The 15,149-nt window shown below is 37.7% G+C and overlaps 1 protein-coding gene and 1 long non-coding RNA gene across 2 annotated transcripts; both read left to right on the plus strand.

Moving 5' to 3' along the window:
* Positions 1-4,755: 4,755 nt before the first annotated feature.
* On the plus strand, positions 4,756-8,345 carry LOC139123717 (uncharacterized). The gene is made up of 3 exons (XR_011549778.1): positions 4,756-4,886; positions 5,997-6,166; positions 8,172-8,345. It is a non-coding gene; the product is annotated as an uncharacterized lncRNA (long non-coding RNA).
* A 4,897-nt stretch (positions 8,346-13,242) lies between these two features.
* LOC139123733 (uncharacterized) lies at positions 13,243-14,946 on the plus strand. The gene has a single exon (XM_070689888.1). It carries the CDS (start codon positions 13,243-13,245, stop codon positions 14,944-14,946), a length of 1,704 nt encoding a protein of 567 aa, XP_070545989.1.
* The last annotated feature ends 203 nt before the right edge of the window (positions 14,947-15,149 follow it).

Genomic DNA, 15,149 nt, shown 5'->3' on the forward strand with positions numbered 1-15,149 from the left:
AAATATTGACAGTGCTTACTTCAGGAATTTTCTTTCCCATAGATTACCATCAATTATACATTTCTATCAACATTAACTTGAAATTTATGCCTTCTGTAATTGACTTCAATTCTTGACAATATCAATCACATTATAATTTGTCAGACATAATCAAAATTTAATATTCCCTTTTTTGAAAATGTTTGAAATGTTAATTTTATAAAAATTGTTGTAGTGGTCCGATATTTAACGGCTTAAATTGAAATTGAAATTGTACATCCATTTATAATTTGTATCATCCAAGAGTAATTTCATTCCCTAATGCTAGTTTAAGTTAGACAAATGGTGACATATTCATGGCAAAAACTCTCATAAAAATGTCAAATGTTTCTTTTTCTAATGTTATTATTATTATTATTATTTGTAGTAGTAGTAGTAGTAGTAGTAGTAGTAGTAGTAGTAGTAGTAGTATATTGATATCATTAATAATGATATTAATAATTACAGGTGTATTATCCTTTTCTGAAAATTCTTTAGGCAATGGGTAACTCACCTCAAAGGAATAACTGTTGACTGGTTTTCTTCCTTTCAGCCTATGTTGTCTTGGTGTCACACCGTTTTCTTTATAGTGTTTTTTATGTTCTTGAAAGCTGTTTCCCCTAAAAAAATGAAATCAAGACAAATTATAGAGACCTGTATTTACACTGATTCTCATCTCATTAATCTAAATAAACTTCTTGAGTACACATATTATGTGTACAAGCAATCTGATTATGGAATTTCACTGAAAATGTTCATCCACTATACATGGGAGTCTATGAGGAAAGTATGAATAATTTTTTCCAATACAAAAATAGGTAAATCAGTGTATTTATGTACTCTCGATTATTGATATTAATGTACTTGATTAGATTAGGGTGGTAACAAATGGATATGTTCGCCAGAAATTAGATTTTGGAATTATACCAAAATGTAGATTCACTGTACATTGGAGTCTATGAGGAAAATATGAGTAACTTTTTTCCAATACAAAACTATCTAAATCTGTGTATTTATAGACATTTGATAATTCATGTTAAAGTACTTAGCCTAGGATGGTTAAAGTTTGATATGTGTGCTTGAAATTGGATTTTGGAATTTCACCGAAATGTTGATTCACTATACATTAGCGTCTATGAGAAAACTAAGAATAATTGTTCTACAATGCTAAACTAAATTAATTTGCGCTTTTATAGGTCTTGATAATTTATACAAATGTACTTGATTCAAATAGGGTATTTAAAAGTTCAGATGTGGACAACAATTATGATATTTCAATTTCACCTAAAAGTATTATTTAACTTTTAATGGTACTAGTAGTCTCAGTACAGGTAATTGTTAAATAATTTCCCTGACAAAACTTGCTATATCTCCAATATGTAAGTAATAAGAATTGTTCATTGCCCTCAGTGTAGTTAACTTGATTTACAATAAGACAAGCCTCAGAGTTGTCAAGTCAAGTCAAGGCTTGGGATGCACCTGCCCTTCAGAAAGCCACTAGGGGTTAAATAAAAACTTGGTCTGTTGGTAACAAATCATTGATATGCCTTGCCAACTGACAAACATTGCTACTTTCCACGCCAATACAACGGCAAGAGGGCCGAGACCTCACACTCACCGGAGCAACGCCCTAGTATTTATTCCACTGGATCCAATCCACCAGCGTGTCGCAAAATAGTATACAAAGTACTCCATGGAGGTATTACGCCGCGATCAACGTCGCTATAAAGTGCGCTGGTATAAAATTTGCCATAAATGCCTGAAAAAAGATACCGTCAGAAATTGTTCTTCAAAATTCTAATACAGACTTTGTCAACGTAACGGCACATCTCAGTACATAAAGGTCAGATTTGTTAATAACCATCAAACCGGGAATCACAATGAAATTGGATCTAGCCCAAGTGTAGACGACTGTTAAAATGAAATATGGTAATGCTTTAGACTGAGGTTTCATAATGCCTTACCAATATACGCAATATAAAAGAAAAAAACCACAAGGCAAAACGTTGTCAATACGATCTTTATCGTCACAAGTATTTTGCATCGCAAGAGCGACGACTTTATCTCATGAGAGTACGCAGGAGTTGATGCAAACCTGTCGTGGGAGTTCTAACAATATTGGAAATTAAGTGCAACCGAGTGTGAAACGTAAATACAAAAACAAACGAATAATCCTCTGAAAGCTACTCATGAGGTACAATTCTCCAAATTAAAATAGTCAGCCTAGGTGTTGTAAGTAGAAAGTTGTTTTACACTCTAACAACATTCTTAATTACAATTTTTATGAATGCTATGACAACCACTAAAACTCGTGCGTCAATACCGAGATGTTCTAGGGCCATTTAAAACGGGAAAGTCGCTATATATTCATTACATGCAACAACATTGGTGACTGCACACAGATAGAAATTGTAAATAAATTGCCAAGCTTCTGCAAATTTCAATGAAAATGAGACATTGTATGCTTCAATCAATCAACATATTAAATATTTTTCAGATTTAGAAAATATTGCTGACTTTTTGCAACTTCGTCCGAGAGCGAAAGATAGGGTTGAGAGAAAGAAATTACAAGATAACGAGAGAGCATTGATTGACTTAATCGGAACTGGTGATGTACCTGGAGTCGCTGCATGGATCAAGGTACTGTAACGGTTTATATTTTAGTGATGAAACTATATCTATATCTCATTTGATTAAACTGACAAGTATTGGTTTTATCATTTGAATAATTAACAAACTTCTGGGAAAGCTTAAAAAGCACTCAGGAAATTAACTGACAAACGTGCCCTTTGGAAACATATGAATAAAGATTATAATACTGCTGTTTTGCTTTCAGAATGGGCCCATTTATTGTTTGATGTTCTTTCATGGAGATGTCATTCAACAGTTTTATTATTATAATCATTACTCTTTTTTTTTATAGAGGCTAATCTGAGTTACAAATGAATTTTAGTTACATCAGAGCCCTCATCAAGAAAGCAACAAATTAATACAAAGTAATTAATCATACATCAACAGAAAAAAGAAAAGATACAACGAAAGCATCTAATTCAGTGATGAACCCTCATTAATGAATTTTACAAAAAGAACATTGCGCAATTGAGATGTGAACTGCGATAATCTTTCGACACTTCGGATGGAAATAGGAATATTATTCCAAATCGTTGTGGCTCGATAAATGAACGATCTCTGTCCAGTAGCTGTTTTGAAAATTGGAGCGTAGAAATTCCAGTTACTAGAATCACGGGTATTAATATTACTCACGTCAGAGATATAACGGAACTGGTTTAAGTACAGTCATATTTAAATTTAAATTTGTAATCCTCCCAGACGAGGACACATTTCGCACTTTAAACTTCCATTTTTTATGGACTGGAGTTGTAGTGCAACATAAGATGGCACATTATATAGAACAAGCCAGGGATATGAACTAATTATCAGTAAACCAATATACTCTCACTTAAATTCACTAGCTGTAGTCCAAATGAAATGTTGTTATTTTATTTACTGCTTTATGTAAAGAAAATTACAGAGGCAAGCTACGCAGTGTGAAAAGAGTTTGTGTAATGTTTAGTATTTTTGTCTTTGAGAACCTGCCGCCAGTGAAGAAATATTTGAAACAAGTAGTATACATTAAGGAACAAAGGAGGTAATATTAACTACAACCCTCTCAGTATCCAGCTGTCCTTTAACATCAAATCTGCGTCGCTAGCCTCTGTAAACGAACATGCTATAGGTACTTATCCAATGTAGTCAGTAACAGTGATCAAACAAACACCTTAGTTGCTGAAGATAATATGTTGTAAAACTTTGTGATTAGAAAATTCGATAACAATAATAACATAAAGCTGCTTCAAGTGGGGACTATGTCATCATTTATTTTTCATACATAATGTATTTTCCATACATAATCAGTGTATATTTGTACCATAGGCCGGTGGCCAAAGTATTGAATAAAATGAATGAATGAATGAATAAAGTTGCTTCACTCAAACCTGTTGACATGTCTTTCATCTTAATGCTATATGTCGGACTACGTTACTAATACTTGACCTCTACATAACAGCAGACATTCTTTCGAACTTGACATCAATAAAACGATTATAATCAAAAGAGAGTCTTATATGATTAGTTGATTATCAAAATATGTTAAAAGACCATATTAATCTCTCTTTGACTTTTAAAAACATAAAGACTAAACCGAGTTGGAATGTTGGTCCCGAAATGTGTCTACAGTCTAGACCTTACATTATTGGTAAACATATACTTGACATGACGGTAAATGTTATTTCCCCCGAGACTTCGGGTCACCCTACACAACTATGTTTCCTAAAAACTTTGGCCAAAGTATATATTCTGTTGCCGAATGACTCACGTCAAGTCCGACAGGACAAAAACGTTTACTTTGTTAATACCGAAATATGGCCGTTCAATTTTTGTTAAGTATACCTCATCCGTTGTTACTACAGAAAGTTCTACACTTTTGTTACAATTTTTTATTTTACACGTTCAGATTACTGTCATTTATTCGCTTAGGCATTCATGGATCCTGAAACCAGTCAGCGCCAGAATGATGCAAAATGATGAATCACAATGGAGATTAAAGTGTGAGATGGCTTTTAATATCTTAGTATATTCTGTTTGAATACATATGAACCGCAGTATATCCCACATTTATATATCTGTCAATCTGTCTTCTCTCCTTTACTCTTGTCAGGAACGAAATTTTGATCTAAAACGGACGATCTTAAGCAATGGAATCGAGGTTACTCCGTTGCAGGTGGCAGCAGAGAACAACGACTTTGCAATGGTTTTCTATTTACTAAGAAATGGAGCTCAGAGACTGAAAGAACCACAAGAACCCACAAGTATGTATTTCTATGTCTTTTACAAACAAACAAACAAACAGATATAAATGTATGTATGATGCATTTGCATGCATATATGCATCCATATTACATACATACATACGTACATACATACATACATACATACATACATACATACATACATACATACATACATACATACACCTACTCTATCCATCTAATATGTTTCAAAAGCAGCCATGTTTGAGCAGTAACAGAGTAAACATCCATGCAACTGACATGTGATCATCACTGCTTCTGCATATTCGAGATTTGCGCAGACTAGAGCACAAAAATTTAAATACATATTTGCATAATAAACAATATTTTATAATGCGTTTGATAGATGAAAAATAGGAGAAATAGACGATTAGCTACTTAAATGCAATTTTCATCGCACATTGACTCACTCTTGGCCAAAGGAAAATAACTGCTATGATTGTGTTTGCATGTTGCGATCGTCCAAACGTTGCTAGGCCTCAAACATAACGAGCTTACTTGATCACTCACCTAACTCAGCCATGCACAAAAGCATATGGTACTCACTCTTAGTTTTGGGTTGAATAACTTTTTCATTTCCTGCAAATTGTGTAATAAATGGTCGTAATAGAGGCAATGTGTAATCCGTTCATCGCCTACTGCTTCTATCTTCTGCGAGGGATGATCAAACATTCTCGTCCTGCCAGCGCGCTTAGCTCTGCACTGTGGAGGCAAAATGGTAACTTGCAGGTGAAATAGCAATCGTTGGGCTCATGCACAAGATTGGGACGACTTAATGACCTACTATCCGTCCTGCACGTCTATACATCAGACATTCACATCTTCCGTCCGGATTTGAGACCAAATGGATGGACAGCTCTCCCAGCATTGGTATGAATCAGACATTGCACCGCCAGAATAGCATGATCAGCTGTATTCATAAATTTCACCAATTTTGTCTTTTAAGGCACACACAAACAAATTATACATGTCGGATCCTCTCCAAATTCCTCCAAGTTGTCCCTTAAAGCAACTGAAAGTTCCCTTAACATGATGTTTGGTTTGTATCATACAATTCACATTACAACAATTAATGCCATAAAATTGTCGGTTTCATTCATATTACTACAGATAGGAGAGATGATATCAATGCAAAGCTTCAACACATCAAGTTATACGCAGCAATATCTAGTCCGGCCTACATTTGTTTTACCAGTGATGATCCTCTGCTGACAGCCTTTGAGATTTCAGAGAGACTTCGAAAAATGGAGAAAAATGATGGTCTTTGCAGCATCTCTAACGTGAGTGACATACAAAGCCTACTCTAATGAATCGCAATCTTACTAGTCGAATTTTGAAAATGATATAAAGATCTTACTTGAATATAAATCCTCATCTCATGATTGCTTCTTGATTTCGTTAAGTAGCTTATGATATATGTTACTATCTACATAACATATACAAATGATTCGGGGATATCATGGTCGATCCCATCACGAGCAAGCAATTATGAAAATGTGTCTGACAAATGCAATCTTTGTCTAACAGACAAACTAGTAAATCTTACTAATTAATTAAAACCCATTTCCCTTGTCAAAAATCTTCCAAACCTAACATAAGAAAGGGTAGGACCAGACTCGAAACACTTGAGCAAATGCATATTATCGAATTACAGAAAGTAAAACATCTTATCTGTTACCTACTTGATTTGTCATAGCTTTATCATCATATAACTCTGCGATGCTGCTTCGAGCCCTGCACCATTAAGGAAGGACACAGACAAACCTGTATAGTGTTCTTTTCATAGAATTGTACCTTCATTGATTATCATTAGTCTTGTAAATGGATCTGTGATTGCATCAGCATATTTCACCAAAAAAATTCATCCGGAACACGATAAAGTATTCTGAATCTTGTTTTTCTCTTGGAAGCAATGATCTATGAGCTTACATATCGTCAAATGCATTCTCCAATAACTGACAAGTCTACAGTGACTTCAATGGTGTGCTCTTGAGATGTTACGGTTCGCTAAGATGCTGTGCAAACTTGATGACAAGTCGCTGGTGGCTAATGTTCCAATGCTGCCGTATTAGTGAAGAGTAATATTCACTGCCAGTTCTACTGAGGTATCTGATTACATTTGTGATCAGCTCGGTCCTGTGCATTTGCATATTTGGTGAATTCAGGATACAGTCTTCTTCATTTGCCTCCATTTCCATCGGAAATATAGGGGTCTTGACTGCACAGAGTTCTGTTTGAATTTAAATACAAATTAGCTCCTCTTTCTAGCAAATCTGCATCATGTATATCCTCTTTGACTGTCTGATTGGTGTTTTGGCCACTACAGTGCCTTGTTGTTTGCTAAGATCACAAGGATTGCCGTTTTTGTTTTCGATACTCTTTATCTGTAGGTATTGGTTTATTATTAACCCTTTGAACGCGGCTTGGACATAAATGTCCGATGACGTCATGGAGTACCAGTGCCTCAGGGTGCAAAGGGTTAAAGGTGTCATTTTCTATAGTTTCTCATGTATTCAACATCTACCTTAGTAATCACGGGACATTACATGTCCTTGTGGCACCAGTTATCTTAGGGTAGGCTGTAGGTGTTGTTTTTAACTAAACCAATACTTTTCATGTTTCTTCTTATTTCCAATTTTATTTTGACCTACTGCATAATGTTCACTTCTCATTTTGCCTACAAGATACATGGATATCGGGATATGGTGTAAAGCAGTGTGAGGGTTCAACTCTGTACCTCGAAATCCCAATCTCCAAAAGTGAAAGCCGTTAACTCAATGTTCCCTGCAAAAAATGGCTAGGCCTTTTACAATCCCCTGGAAATTTTGACCTTGACCTTGAGTGCTCCCTACCTGTTGACGTCAGATCGTGCTTTCGGTCTCCCTTTTGGGCAAGGTTGGCTCTTCCTCTAGGTCCCCAATCTGGTAAGGATGGTCTATCCCTTTGGGTCTCCCTGTGTGGTAATGCTGGTCCATTCCTTGAGTTCAAAATCTGAAAAGATTGGTCTGTCCCTTGATGTCCTCCTAACATATGTTTATTACCCCTCGTGGCCTTGTATTTCTAGAAGCACATCACTACAGCCCTCAGCCTATGGCCTCTAATGATAGCAATCTTTCTTGTCACTCCCGTAAGGGTAACAAGTGGGCACCATGGCCCTCATGATCAGGTAATATGTGTTTGGTATGGCCGTGAGATTCTGGATAGAGCACTGCCACCCCTGTGAAGAAAAACATTAGTTTCATATATTGATATATACACATGTGAGCGTTTCCCTATAATTTACAGGTAGATTTGTCGAACATTGGCATGAAACTGGAAGATTTCACTATTGATTTACTGGAAATGTGCGAGGACTTAGCCACAGTACGGACATTACTAAATGGTGCAAATGACCCTAATTTTTCATCGTTGGAGAATGGTTGTTGGAAAACAGTGACTGAGGCTATCGATAAAGATCAAAAGAAGGTATATAGAGCAAATTTAATGCAAAGACCGATTTATGTTTACATAAGTTAATGTAGCCCGTAAAGTGCCCTTACAGGTGAATATTATAGTCCGTGGGCTGGAGGGGCCCACCGTGCCCCCCGCCCCCATAAACCTACTACATGAGTATTTTTTTGTTCTTTTGGATCTGCTGAACTAGAAAAAAAGATGTTAACATTGGATATTTTGGGATGCACTACCTGTCTGCACTGGGGTTTTTTATTTGTATTTACTGCAAAAAATGGCGAAAAATGGGTAGGGGTAGGGGGTACTATATCCTCCCCTAAATTGAGTAAACTAGCATGAAATAGCGCAAAAAGCTTACATTGTTGGAAAGCTCAGATACTGCTCTTTCTGAGGAATACCAACTTTAGCAAAATTAATTTGTGTACATAGAATAGGACGACATTAAAATGAATTTTTTGACAATTTTGAAATTTTTTACCCAAAATACCATGTAACAATTGTGATTTACTTTTTATTAAGCAAACATTTCACAACTTTTTGTATTTAAATTATTTATTCCGACATATTAAACAAGAAAAAAGGTGTTAACATCAGATATTTAACTATACACTACTTTGGAGTCAATTGCGTGTATCTGTATGGGGTTTGCAAAAGCTAGGGGTAGGGGTACAACATTCTTTCCTTGATGAAGTAAACTGGCTTGAAATGCCATATACCTTATAGTTTTAGAAAGCTTAGATACTGCTCTTTCTAAAATGCATAAGGTTTTAGTAAAAAAATATAACGTCATAGAATTGGATAACTTTAAATCGATTTTCTGGTAATTCAGTATTTTTAACCGGAAGAAAATACGATAACTATTGTTTCCTCCAAATGAAGCAAATCAAACAGATTTATGGATGTTATTTACTAATTGCAATGTGCTGAAGAAGAAAATAAATGTCAAAATTGGGTATTTACAATGGATTGTTGTCTCTACTCACTAAAATTGCAAGTTTTGCTACATTGGTATATCGTGAATGGGCATTTTATTGTTATGCAATGAAATAATGCACAGCCTTAAAAAGAAGATTTTAAAACGCACACACATAGTCATATTGCCATTTTCTCCTTAAAGTCAATAGATTGTTGATGACTGTCTATTTTTAATTTTATAATTTATTTTTTAAATATTTTTTTTATAACATAATTTTGAAAAGACGTTTTTTGAAAATTGTCTATGCCTCCTTATCTTACTTATACAGCAAGCATTACTAACAATCTATTAGGCCGTGGGCTAGAGGGGGCGTCTACGTGCACCTTCCCCCCAACCCCACAGGATAACAAACCTGTATTTTCCAGAAGCCTTGGGATCCTTAGAATAAAAAAATAGGATTTTAACAGACAAAATATAGGGACTCAATAGCTGTTACGGTCATGTTTTGAAGGGTACCGCAAAAACACGATTTTGTGACCCACATGGATTTTTGTCAAACCTGTCTTCATGTGCGTCATCTGCTGAGCTTACTGTTTAACATGACCTGGCTTATGGGGTATCATTAGAAAGGTTATTTATTCTTCTTAAAAATGGTATATAGCAATATGCAATATCTTCTATAGTTTTCATGAAATATGGCCATAATTTACCCCATACCCCAAAGTTTATGTCGCAAATTACTGTCAAAACTAATCTAAATTCTACCAATTACTTACCTAGACATAATACATAATACATAATCCCAAGGCTTCTGAAAAATACAGGTTTGTTATCCTGTGGGGTTGGGAAGAAGCTTTCCGGCCACTGTAAGTTGATGGAAGCCGTCCAAGTGACACGGCCAGACAACAGAAAGCCAAAGTATACATTGAAATAGGTCTGCAGATGGGTTTAGGTTTCGAAAAGAATCGCTATATTGCAAAATTAACGTTTCCGCGTATCTGGTAATTCTTTTCTTCTTGAAAATGTTCTTGTCATTAAATTCATGGTTTATGGTCCCTTCGGATTTCGTTTTGGCCCTGTTTGTATTGTCAATGTCATATCAGCGCATGCATTCCTCGTTATCTGCAGATTTGTGTTACAAAACACATTGTTGCAACCTTGTAGACATGGAACGTCTTCATTCTTCTCACAAAACTTGCCCTAATCTGACCGCAAAAGACTTATTATCAATTTTTGAAGATACTTGTATTAAACTTGATAATTCTGCGTGTCAAATTGATATGATAGGCAAAGCAGTTATTTGTTTTGCTACTTACCCTACGTATACCTGTATTTCCTCCGACAGTTCATCAGCCATTCTCATACTCAAGAAATCCTACGGTCAGCATGGTTGAATAGCCAACCTAAGTGGTCAGAGTACCCAGGATTTTGGTGGACTCTCCTCTACGCCGTATTTGCAGTGGTTGTCTGTGGATTGTTACATCCCCTCCTTGCACTTTCGCACATTGCATGGCCTCATACACCATTCATCATGTCACCAAAGACTAGATTTATCTCATATTTGTTCTCGTGTTTAGCATTTGTATTCCATTTCCTAACTTCGACAAACTTTGTTCTCTACTTTTTGCAAGCATTAGGCTTTTCAGTATATGAACTGCAGCAAGCCATAGCCTTTGGTTTCAGCAAGTACATACGGGACGCTTGGAATATAATTGATATCTGCAGCTTTACAAGCATGGCTGTCATTGCTTTAATTGTAGTTATTCTTCGTCTGTCTGTATGGCATGAAAGTTTTCGTCCATTATTCGTTGTAGGGATAATTTTGTTAAGAGTACAAGTAGTTACTGTGGTATTTCTCAATTTTCGAATTCTTCAATATCTTTACCTTCTTAAGAAGCTTGGTTCAATGCTATTGATCTTTACTCGGATGTCGTCAGACGTGTATAACTTTTGTTGCTTGTTCATGCTTATAGTCATTGTTTGTGGGATTGGTATTTTTCAAAATTATAAATATACTGTCTTACGAAGTAACGAGGAAACCGAGAGCTGGGATAGGTAGGTGTGCAGTAGCAACTGCCCTTATATTTCAAAGCACGGCAAAAGAAATGATAGCATCAATATTTGGAATGCAGTGTAACCAATCCGTGACAAATCGCGGCCAATCTGTTTACCGCAACGAAATTTTAATAAAGAAATTTGAAAATAGATTTTTTTGTTGATTTTTCTTGTACGCTAAAATCTATTGAATACTGAAATATACTGATATTTCTATTTCCTATTTTCAATATAAGCGTATGATTTCGAAATAAGCATAATGGTAATTCCAGATAGCAGATTGCGGCCAACGCGAAGCCTTGTTCCCTCACCAGCCCGACGTAAATTGAAAATGGGAAATGCAGGCTATTTCCTATTTCCAATTTGGTGCAGACATGCGCAGTGGCATGCTGCGTCACCAACGCAGACGTCAGAGACGTTGCGTCGCACGGTAATTGTTACACTGTAACACAGTCCCTCGGAGGGACTGTGACTGTATATTACATTCATCGAATCATCAGCCCGGAAGTGGATTCGCATTTGGTGCCAGATTTGCTCTTCACAAAGGGGTTATAAACCTGATTGTGGTTCTATAATGGAAATTTGGATACCCAAGCGTGTTCTCAAAATCATGGAAAAGCGGGAGTTTTTTGTTCATCATGCAAACACGTACTTTTTGCAAAGGTTTATCCATGAAAAGATTGGAATAACACTTTGAAATCTGGTAAACAATGTTCTTACACGTACAACTATTTCAGCGCTGAGGTGAAAATGTGACTATTTTAATAAGGGCATCATCATGAACACTCTTTTCCCAAAAGTTGTCTTGTTGCCCCAGACTGTATAAGTGGTGGTCATCTGTTAGACAACAACAAAGATTACACTGATGTGTCAAGACGATGTCATTGGTCATTGACATGGTTGTAACTGTATCTGTAATTATTTCACTGACTCTTAATTAATTAGGTACTTTTTTCTGGTTCATGTTTCTCCTATATTTCGCACTATTATAAGGGTGTCTGTTTTCTTGAAAACCCCAGATCCAAGTAAGGAGTGTTTTGAAATTTTGCGTAACAAGCATAAGTACCAAGCTTTTTCTGTGAGTGCCAAGACCGTGTTCTGGGTTTATAAAAGAGCATTGCATATGCCAAAATGGTCCGCTATGTACCAGTCAATAAATTTATCAAACCAATCAAATGCCTGCGAGAGATGTTTTCATCTTGGAACAATTTGTCAAAGTGCCAACCTGTTGTCAGGGCCTGGTTGGAACGGGGCAAACAACACTTTGACTATCGACAGTCCCTTGTGCCTTTTCTTTTCTATTATTGTTATTGTCTCTCGCACATACGGGGTTGGTTTGGGGCCCGGGACTGGGGCCGCAAGCATAGCGCTGAAGGCGCTAGTCAGCAATGCCCCCGGTGGTGTCACTGTCGGGGGAAATGGGTATCCATGCGTGGTCCTAAAATCACGGGGAGGGGAGTGTTTTTTATTCCCTATCTCGGTCCGTGAAATCGAGAAAAAAAGGGTATTGTCGTGAATTACATTATTGATTTATATTTTATTGCAATGTGTTATTATTATTGTTTACATTGTTATTCAGTCATTTCCTGTTCAAACCAGTTGTGTTCTAGTATTACACTCGTTTCTGTGGGAAACCGACACAAACTTTATAGACCAGGCCACTCTAGCCAATCACAATGCAGCCCGCTAAAATTGTTTTGCCCTACCGAGGATATAAGCACGCATGCCATGTATTTTGGGCAGTGAGAGTGAGCGTGAGCGAGAGAGCACATGTAAGTCATGTAACAGTACTGCAGTCAATAAACGTGCGTTCCCAGTTACAGTTCAGCCAAGTGCCATTGTCTTGTATCGTCACCCACTCATTGCTGTGAAACGAACCCCCTTCCATTGTGGCTCACCCACAATTTGGTGCCGAGACCAGGATCACAGCTAACCATGCCGACTTTACAAGCTCTACTGAAAAGACGAGAAAAGGCGAAATTCCTTCTCATCGGACATCTGGAACCGATAGAAGATCTCATCAGACAACATGACACTACCACAACCAAATCAAAGGATTACCACGAAATCATCACTGGGAAACCCACACTCGATCGGAAACTTGAAAGCCTACTGACTGTCTGTCAAGAACTGTACGATCAATTAGACATTTCTCATGCAGAATTCGGAACTACCGCCGATCTCGAACGAGCTATCTCCGCCCGATACTCAAGCGTCGCCGTATTCATTGACACAGTCAAAGCTGCTGAACAGGTACGTACCACCGCCGCACAACAAGTCAACACCATTGATACCTCGCAACAACCGATTCCAACACAACAAAATCGACCGGCTACTCCATACAAGACTATACAACTACCAAAATTGGAAATCCCGATCTTCTATGGAGACTATAGACAGTGGAATCAATTTTTTGATAACTTCCAGTCCGCCATCGATGACAACGAACATTTGTCAGACGTGCAGAAATTCGTATACCTGCGCAGTTTCCTCGGAGGTGAAGCCAAACGTACTATCGATGGATTCGCGACCACCGACGCAAATTATGCTACCGCTGTCAAACTACTGAAAGAGAGGTACGGTCGAACTCAACTCATTATCAACGCACACATGAGATATTTGTGGGAACAACCACCCCCTTCGAACAATCCAGAAAGTTTGCGACAATTTCACGATGAACTGGAAACCACTATTCGCGAACTCAACGTCATGGGAAAGAATGAAAATGACTTCAGCAAACTACTCATCCCGATGCTACTCGAGAAATTACCAAAGGAATTCCAAATGCAACTTGCACGTGGTCGCAGCGACGATTCGTGGACTCTATCGGGATTAACCAAAGCCATGACCAAGGAAATTCGCGTATTATCAGTTGGAAGTAAACTCTCAGAACTGTCTACGGTTGATGGAGATAACACCCCCACGGTTTCTGCGTTCTACACAAAAACTGCTCGCGGATCTAACCACACTACCACTGGATTTAACCGCCGGAAATCGCATACTACTACTCCCGCGAAACGATCGCCACCTACTCAAAGAAAATGCGCGTTCTGTAGCGGACAACATTCTCCGAACAATTGTATCAAGATCTCCGAACCAAGTCAGAGACTGGAAATTGTCAAACGCGATCACTTATGCTTCAACTGTCTAGGTAAACATTCTGCGAACTATTGTAAATCCAGATTCACTTGTCGTGTGTGCAAACAGCGACATCATACCGCCCTTCATGATGAGAGCAAGGTCCGTTCAACCTCTCCAAACTCGGACTCCAAAGCTAACCAGGCGAGCGTCAATTTCACACACGCATCACGTGATACGACCTCCACGGAACATATGTCTCCTCCTCCCCGCATACTGTTGAAGACTGCGAAAATCCGCGCCAGTTACAGAGGTAAAGAAGCCATCGCCAACGTACTTTTCGATGAAGGCGCCGACCGATCATTCGTTACCAAACGATTTGCCAAATCGCTCAACGCAAATGTACATAACACTGAACTTTTGAAACTGAAATCGTTCAACAACTCGCACACCGACTACACGTCCGTTTCTGCCATATCACTGCAACTACACACGCCATATGGCAAACGCGTACTCATCGACCTCTTGTGTGTAGAGGAAATATCGGTTATGACCCCGTGAAGATTTTGTTTACAAATGTCAGATGGCGGGATTTGAACATCACGCTGCCGAGGCAATGGTTTGCGTTGATTGCCTTGTTGCCAGATAGCTGAAGTTGTATTCACTGACAGTATGAATTTTACCTAACGGTTAAGGGTTGGATTTAGCGGTTGTGGGGTCACGGGGTCACTTGTCCACTCGCAAAGGCTTTCGGAAGTAAACAA

Source organism: Ptychodera flava (genome assembly GCF_041260155.1).
Source record: "Ptychodera flava strain L36383 chromosome 23 unlocalized genomic scaffold, AS_Pfla_20210202 Scaffold_23__1_contigs__length_28996876_pilon, whole genome shotgun sequence".
Taxonomy (NCBI): Eukaryota; Metazoa; Hemichordata; class Enteropneusta; family Ptychoderidae; genus Ptychodera; species Ptychodera flava.